Source organism: Gekko japonicus, unplaced genomic scaffold (genome assembly GCF_001447785.1).
Source record: "Gekko japonicus isolate JY-2015 unplaced genomic scaffold, Gekko_japonicus_V1.1 scaffold1748, whole genome shotgun sequence".
Classification (NCBI taxonomy): Eukaryota; Metazoa; Chordata; class Lepidosauria; order Squamata; family Gekkonidae; genus Gekko; species Gekko japonicus.
Genome location: NW_015169832.1, coordinates 341,726 through 350,706, shown reverse-complemented (window position 1 = coordinate 350,706; position 8,981 = coordinate 341,726). Strand labels below are relative to the sequence as shown.

Sequence of the window (8,981 nt, the reverse complement as noted above, 5' to 3'; positions counted from 1 at the left end):
ACATGTACATCCTGCACGTATGTCCATACATCTGTTTGTAAGAAAGAACCAAACATGCGTTCATTTTACAAATGACATTGGAGACCCGTAGCTGCATGCTCCCTCTAAGCTGTGGAGTCTTGTGAGCAAAAATTCTACTTGGTGAACTACCGGCATTAACGTTGCGAGCGAGCGATTTGGCCGCGGCATAAATGAGTTTGCTCTGAAGCCCTCCTTCCTGAGCTAGGACAAAAATGTGTGAGCTGTAGGCTAAAAAACTGTGCGCTAGCTCACACTAACACAGCTTAGAGGGAACCTCTGGTATGGTTGCCAGCCTCTAGGCTGGAAACATCCCGGAGATTTGGTGGCTTCCTCCTGGAGAGGAGAGGGATGTCAGCCAGGTTATAATGCCATGGAGTCACCCTCTAGAATTGCCGGCCCTGGGTTGGGAAATAACAGGAGATTTGGGAGGTGGAGCCTGTGGAATGTGGGGTTTGGGGACAATGTTCACTCTAGTTTTCCCCCTACTGAGCAGAGCAGTTCACATCCTGAGCAGAATAGATCCGCCATTATCTTAAAATGGGAAATGGGCAGCGCGAGACCCTGCGCGGATCCAGATGGCTGCAGAGCAGAGCTTCCTGGATTGACGAGTGGCCACTCACATGCGCAGCTTAGAGGGAACACTGTTTGGGGTGGAGAGGCACATCCGTTGCCTCTAGTGCCATGGAAACCACCTTCCAAAGCAGCCATTTTCTCCAGGGGTTCTGATCTCCGTCACCTGAAGAGCAGTTGTAATTCTGGGGGATCTCTAGCCGCCACCACCTGGAGACCTTAGTGTTCCCTCTAAGCTGAGTTAGTGTGAGCTAGCTCACAGTTTTTTAGCCTCCAGATCACACATTTTTTGCCTTAGCTCAGAAAGGATGGCTCCAGGGCAAACTAAGTTATGCCGCAGCCGAATCGCTCGCTCACAACTTTAACGCCAGTCGCTCACAAAGTAGAATTTTTGCTCACAAGACTCCACGGCTTCGAGGGAAGAAGAAGGAGAGAAGAGATTGGATTTATACCCCACCCTTCACTACCCAAAGGTGTCTCAAAGCGGCTTACAAACTCCCTTCCCCTCCCCACCACAGATACCCTGTGAGGTAGGCGGGGCTGAGAAAGCTCTTGACAGAAACTGCTCTTTTTCAAGGACAGCTCTTGTCAGAGCTATGGCTTGCCCAAGGTCATCCAGCCAGGTGCAAGTGGAGGAGTGGGGAATCAAACCCGGTTCTCCCAGATTAGAGTCCGCGCACTTAACCACTACACCAAACTGGCACTGCTTAGCACCCTCCAAAACAGCCATTGTCTCCAGAACAACGGATTCCTCAGCTTGGGTGCTGTTGGGAAGGGGCATTGCAGATCAGCAGTACTGCCAGGCCCCACTGGAGGTTGGCACCCCGGTACGTGGCCAAATGTGGGGCTTAAATCGCACCCACAGCTGCTGTCCATGCCTTGAATGTAACATGAGAATTACTCAGTCCACATATAAATAAAAAACAAGTATACGCTGTACACGGATTGTACGTTCGTTCATTGAAAGTGGCCACAGCGCCTGCTATGCCTGAAATCTCTGTGGTGACAATAAGGCGGTCATCTCTTTGAAACAGCTTCCTTCCTGTCCCCGTAACAGCAGCTTCATGTGCAGTTATTAGCAAGTGATAATTATTATTGCCGCACAGTGAGAGGCTCCATATGGCGGTTCCTGGAAACCAAACTACTGCTACAAGCACGGAAATAAGGCCTGTTGGGAACCCTATCTAAAACTTGACCCATAATAGAATTTCTATACCTGCAGGAGTTAACATTAAATAATAAGAACGTGATAAAGGTGCAGCTTTTCCCAGGCTCTGCAGCAGTGTGATGGAGAAATCCACACCTGGGGAAATTCAACTTCTGCCTTCCGTGCAAATGACTGGTGAGGTCCCTGACAAGTTAGAAGGTCCGACAACACTCTGTGACATCATGGGAGGACAGCCGGTTGCTGGGAGAGGGGGCTCATTTCAATAAACCCAAGCCAGAGTGCTGGCAACGATGACCTTCAGGCTTCTGTGACATCACAGCAACTCAGCCAGTGGAGAGAAAGGCTCTGCAAACTGTCTTTCTGTCTTTTCATCATGTAACATTCTTACGGCCTTTTTGTCCAATTTAATGATTTTATAGTGTGTGATAAGTGCCCTAAAAATGGCTTCTGCAGACAAATCAGATGGGATCTATAGACAAGAGCTGTGGATTATGGGAGTCCTGTACAGACAATTACATGTTTTCTCATCCCACTCTGGTGCAAAGTGCATGATGAATCTGAAAGAGTAAGAGCTTGGGTAGATTTGAGGAATGGATTTTCATAGGTATAGTGCATAGTGGGTAGACATAAGAGAACAGTGGGGGGGGGCAGGAAATTGGAAAGGCACGTGAAACAGTAGTGGCAGAAAGTGCCGTCAAGTCATAGCTGACTTATGGCAACTCTTCATGGGGGTTTTCAAGGCAGGAGATGAAGAGAGGTGGCCTGCCATCGCCTGCCTCTGCATAGCAACCCTAGACTTCCTTTGTGGTCTCCCATCCAAGTACTGGCCAGGGCTGACCCTGCTTAGGAGGAGGAGGAGGAGATTGGATTTATACCCCGCCCTTCACTTGGAGTCTCAGAGCGGCTTACAAACTCCTTTCCCTTCCCCTCCCCACAACAGATACCCTGTGAGGCGGGTGGGGCTGAGAGAACTCTGACACAAACTGCTCTTTTTCAAGGACAGCTGTGCCAGAGCTTGTGACTGACCCAAGGTCACATCAGCAGTTGCAAGTGGAGGAGTGGGGAATCAAACCCGGTTCTCCCAGATTGGAGTCGGCACACTTATCCACTACACCAAACTGACTCTCAAACTTAGCTTCTGAGATCTGACAAGATCAGGGTAGTCGGGGCCATTCAGGTCAGTACAAGGCGCAACAGTACAGGGACCACCCTTGGACCACTAGCAAATCCCTGTTTCCGGTGATGTGGTGTGGTTCACATTGTCCCCTACAACAATGTCCAGAAACCAGTTTTTAAGAAAATGGGGAGAGAAAGGGAGATGTCACGCACACATCGTTTATTTGCCATGACTTGGATGCTCTTGGGGAAGCGGGTTTTATTTCCTACTTCCATCCATCATCATGGCGTTTACATGCGTCCTGGGGTCTCTCCCATCTTTCCTGCCATCTTTCCCAGAGCTGCTTTCCTGCAATGTTTTAGGGAAGATTGCAGAAAACCAAGGTGGCACTTACGTGTACGGGAAAGTCTGGATCTTTCCAGCTGTGTCCAAACTGGTATCATTTCCCCTGCCCCAGTTCCCTGCAGTAACCGTCCCTACACCAAAGAGCATTTTGCTTTAAATTCCATAAGTTATAGCATTATAACATTATAACAATCTATCTGTCAGGTTCTCAGAATTCTTGTCATTTCATTTTTACAAAATGTTTGTGTTGACCCTTATATCTCAATAAGCAAAGGGGCTAGAAGCTTACCTTGTTAATGCAAACTGGGAATTCAGGGAACCTTGTTAGCCAAATTGCCTTATTTCTTAATAATAGCTTGGGGTATTATGAATATAAAATGGCATTAGGCATATAGCATGGATCAGGACCTGTGTATACTGGAGTCAGAATTCCCAAGAACCCAGGAATAGACACACAGTAGCTAAAATAATGATTTCTTTACTAAATATAATCAAGCATTCACACACACACAACACAGAAATAAGAAAGCAGAGGTGATTGATAACGAATAGAGGGGTCAGTTACAGGGTGATACAACCTATCCAGATGTGCAGAGGTCCATGGAAATGAGAATATGGCCCAAACCAAAGTTTTAGGGGTGAATTGCCAGTTGGCATCAGGGGCAGACATACAGTCTGAGGCCATGTGCCTGGATGGATATAGACAATGGAAAACAATGCAGACCAATAGGAGGTCTTGAGGGCCTTGTCTCAGGTGAAGACAAAAGATTACCTGGGTCAATGATGAGTACCATGGGTGCATGGCACCAGGATGGGCAAGGCCTAGATGTGACCAATGAGATCTCAGAGGGGGCAGATTCTGGATTAACAATAGAAGCCAGGTGTTGGATGACTGTACTGGGGCTATCTGAATAGATTTTATGTCTGTTGATGGTTCTGCCAAGGCAGTTGAATAGGTTCCCAGATATATTCAAAAGATAGGAGATGGGTCCCTGATTAGCATCAAGAAGGATTGTTAATAATTTGAATGTTTGATTGGTTTATCTCGGTATCCTGAGGGATGGAGCAAGGAAGGACAAATATTGAGACAAAGAATTCATCTTGGACATGGGACCACACAAAAGGGCTGGGTGAGGTACTGGAGACAGGAGGGCTGTTCACCAGATGGCCTCTGAATAGCCTTTAGAAATGCAGATGTTTTACCTGTTGGAACTGCCATGGTTTCATATGCATATCTTCCTGGGAGGGGGAGAAGACTGGAGTTTTGCTCTGAGGGTTGCTTTGTTGTCACCTGAAAATGGAGACCCAGTTTCCAGAGCCTGAGTTTTGTAGGTCTCTGGTTCAGGTTAGAAAGTGGGGTGCCCCTGCTATTGGGGCTACCTGAGAGTAAAGGCAGTAACAACCTGATGGGCCGATTGCTATAACATCATAACAATATGTCAATTACTGATTTTAAAAAATGAAAAAGCTCCTAGTGGCATCAGGGAGACGGCCACCATGAGGGACTGGGACATGGAAAAAGCAAGGAAATCTACCATGTTGAACCTCCATTATCACTGCACTGTATCAGGGGTCGCAACAGCTACGGAGAAACTGTTATAAATATGTCCCCCAGATAGCCTGTAGACTTATTTTGCCAAATTCTGTTTCAGAGTCCATGCTCGCGCATGGAATCTCTGGACATGTCAAAACCTTGTACAGATCCCTCTCTTTGCCTACCTGTCTAATGCCTTCTCTCTTTTCTCCTCTAGGGATGTCCTTGCTCCGTGGGCTCCTCTAGATCCATATCCTGCAGATCAAGATTGTCCTTTCCCTCCCTAAGCTACACCCCAGTCTCTGGGTGGTCAAAGGGACTCATCGGGGGACAGCACGATGTCCTGCTTCCCACTCCGTGTACTGTTGGTGCTGTTAATGCAGGGGTCACTGTCTGGCACTCACACCTGTCCCCCGCAATGTGTCTGTGAGACTCGTCCATGGTTCACCCCCCAGTCAGTCTACCACGAGGCCCGCACGGTGGATTGCAATGACCTGCTGCTGACTCACGTGCCCAGCAATCTCTCCTCGGACACGCAAGTTCTTCTGCTGCAGAGCAACAAGATATCCAAAGTCAATGGGGAGCTTCAGCACCTGTCCAACCTGACGGAGCTCGACCTGTCACAGAACCACTTCTCCAGGATTAGTGACGCCGGGTTGGCGAACCTCTCCCGCCTCATTACTCTTTACTTGGAGGAAAACCAGGTGGAGGAGCTGCCTGACCACTGCTTGAGTGACCTGGCCTCTCTCGAGGAACTGTACATAAACCACAACCGCATCTCCTCCATTGAGCCCCTGGCGTTTGCCGGCTTGACCAGTCTGCTCCGGCTGCACCTCAACGCCAATCGTCTCCGTGCCATCGACCACCGCTGGTTCCTCTCGCTCCCCAACTTGGAGATCCTGATGATTGGAGAGAACCCCATCTCCCAACTACAAGCCGGTAGCTTCCGCCCACTGGGACGGCTTCACAGCCTCGTCTTGGCTGGGATGGAGCTAAGGGAGATCCCCTCAGATGCTTTCCAAGGGCTGGACTACCTGGAGAGTTTGTCCTTCTTTGATAACCACCTGACACATGTCCCCACTGGGGCCCTGAAAGGTCTGCCTCTCTTGAAGTTCCTGGATCTCAACAAGAACCCTATCGCGGAGGTGCAGGCAGGGGACTTCCAGGACATGCTACACCTGGAGGAACTAAGCCTCAATGGCATGGAGGAACTGACAGGCATTCACAAAGGTGCTTTTGAGAACCTTCCAGAGCTGGCCAAGCTCGAACTGTGCAACAACCCACGTCTGTCCTACTTGCATCCTGGTGCATTCCAGGAGGTGCCTGCTCTTCGCACTTTGCTTGCTAGCAATACAGCCCTCAGTCTCCTCCCGCTAGGGGTGACAGATGACTTGCCCGCCTTGGCTGAGCTCAGTTTTTACGGGAACCCACTGCGCTGCGATTGCCCAGAGGCTTGGCAACCGTTAGCCACGGGGGCCATTCGGTTGATTGAGTCCCAAAGTACTCTCTGCAGCTCACCTGCAATAGCTGCCGGGCAACAACTCCAGGAAGCCCTGAAAAATGGCATGGTAGGAGCTTGCTTGCCGGACATATCCTCCAAGGGCCTCCCGGAGCAGCTGGAGGTACCCTCGGGCTCGACAGTAGCTTTGGATTGCCAGGTCAGCTCAGAACCACCAGCACAGCTCCACTGGATAGCACCATCTGGGGAAAAAGTAACCACAGGGACAGGGAAGCTGCACCTGAGGGTAGGGGGAACCCTAGAGATAACCTCGATCAGCCCAGGAGACTCCGGAATCTACACTTGTGTGGCATGGAATGTACTGGGCTCCACCAGCCAGACCGTGGCCGTGGCTGTGATCAGTGAAAGACCCGTCACCCCCGCCAGGCTGCTGGTCCTTGCTAAGAAGGTACAGTCACATTTTGTGGTGGTGGAGTGGTCGACATCCTTCTCAGATGGGCAGGGAAATGAGAGGGGTGGCGGGTCAGTGACTGCCCAGCCACCTCCTCCTTCTCTGTGGTCCTCGGCGACCATGCGCATCCATAACCCCCACTTGAGCTACACAGCACGGGTTCCGGTGGGTATCCGGGAATTCAACCTCACACACTTGCAGCCTGCCACCCGTTATGAGATTTGCCTCACCGTCATGTCTTCCATCCCCAAGGCTTCAGAGATGGGTGGTTACACCGATGTTCCCCCATCCTTAACCATCTCCACAGGCTCTTCATTATCTTCCACGAGTTCTTTCGAAACAGTCTTAGCAACCACAGGTGCTTCTCTGGGGTCGCTGGCAGCCCCCAAAGGGTCTTCGACACCTCCCAGAAGTCACCTAGCAGCTATGCTTTCCTTAGCAACTTCCAAAGGCTCCTCTGCACCTCCTACGGACCCCTCGACCATCTCCACCTTTACTCCGCCCCTTCCACACCTGCCTCGCATGCAGCACTCTTGCCTCAACGTCACCACCAAGGAAGCGTCGCTTTCCGTGGAACTGATGGGCGGGTGGGCTGGCGGGGCAGCCCTGGCCGCCGTCACCGGCTCCTTGTTAGCGGCCCTGAGCGCAGTGCTTCTGCTTCTCTACGCCTCGCGGCGGCTCAAGGAAAAAGGATGCCGCCATTCTCTGAAGAAGTACATGCAGCACGCAGCCGCCATTCCACTCAACGAGGTCTATCCACCGCTGATCAGCTTGTGGGACGCTGAGGGAGACCCGCCTACGCCGATGGCGCCGCTTTCGCAACTGGCTCCGCCCACACCTCTGCCTCTGCCTCCCATCACCGTAGGACACTCTCTTCTGCTGTCGCCCTCGGCTAGTCAGATTGATACATCCAAGACGTATCTATGGCAACAGCCATGAACAAGATATATGAGATGGGCAGGCCCACAACGCCTCTGACTCCGGCCACTGGCAGGAAACCTCCCCCCTCCCCACAGATTTTAGGGTATAGGAGTGGGGCTTCCAGAGTCTTCCCAAACCATGTCCTTGCCTCCCACCATACCCCCTTGCACATCCATGCGCACCACCATATAGAGAGCACCTGTATTGGGGGGGGTGTTTTTAGCCAAGGCCTCACTGTGTAGTTGTAGCCAAATCGGGAGGGGAGTATCAGGTGGATGACAGGGCCCCTGGGACAGTGTAGCCCCTGGGGGGCAGGAAAACAAAAACAAAAAGTTTTGAATAAAGTTGTTGAGTTGGAGAACTCTGAGAGTGTTTGGATGTATTCCTTGGGGATGGAGTGTGGAAACAGGCACGGGGGGGGGGGGGGGGGGGGGACTGCCTCACAGAGTAATGGAATGAATCCATTTTACCTCAGAGTGAACACACAGTACTTATCCAAAACAAACAAGCAAGCCAAAGAGGCAGAGATACTTCCCTCTAGTGGTCATTTGAGAAGTAGCTGGCCAAGTTCCTTTGCAGTGACTCATGAAAGCTCTTCCCCTGCCACTAATTTTGTATGTCTTTAAGGGGCTACTGGACTCTTGCTCTTTTCTACTGCTATAGACAGACTAACATCTTCATCTTGTGTGTGTGTGAGTGTGTGTGTGTGTGAGCAGGGGTCATTTCGTAGAAAAAGAGGTGCAGGAGCTCATTAGCATAACTCATTAGCATAACTTGTTTGCATATGCCACACCCCCTGACATCACCGGAAGTGTGTCAGAAGGCAACACCCACCGCTCAGGCTCCACTGGATTGTTTTGGATTCCTAGCTATTGGGGGGGTGAGGAACGTGCAGATCTGTCCTCACACAGGAGGGAGAGCTTGTACCTGAATAAAACTTGGTCTTAAAGGCGCTACTGGACTGTTTTGGACCGGGGGGAGCTCTGCAACTTACCTGGCTGCTTCTTGCTCTGACTGAGGGCTGCTGGGAGCAGGGGGTGGGGCTAGTTGCATGTGCCCGCCCCCTGGGCTCTTTACTGCCGGAGCTCCGCTCCTGTGCGCTCCTGCAGGAAATGACCCCTGTGTGTGAGAGAGAAGTCCCATCAAGTTGCAGCCAATTAAAGATGTGATTCAAATGTGGGATTTGCTGCTAGAGGATAGAATGATGGCTACAGGAATAAGCAGCTATAAAAGGGGATGAGATAGATTCATGGAGGATGAGTCTATCAGTGACTACTAGCCATGGTGACTGAGGGGAGCCTCCACATTCAGAGGCACTAAGCCTCTGAATCCCAGAGCCAGGAGGCAACATCAGGGGAAGGCCTCGGCCTCTCTGCCCTGTTGCTCACCCTCCAG

At 50.9% G+C, this 8,981-nt stretch overlaps 1 protein-coding gene across 1 annotated transcript; it reads left to right on the top strand.

Annotated features, from left to right (window-relative positions):
- The first annotated feature begins 4,982 nt into the window (after positions 1–4,982).
- LOC107115544 (leucine-rich repeat neuronal protein 1-like) lies at positions 4,983–7,762 on the top strand. Its single transcript, XM_015417277.1, has one exon. The coding sequence runs from the start codon at positions 5,094–5,096 to the stop codon at positions 7,602–7,604; it is 2,511 nt and encodes an 836-aa protein (XP_015272763.1). The 5' UTR covers positions 4,983–5,093; the 3' UTR covers positions 7,605–7,762.
- Positions 7,763–8,981: the final 1,219 nt, after the last annotated feature.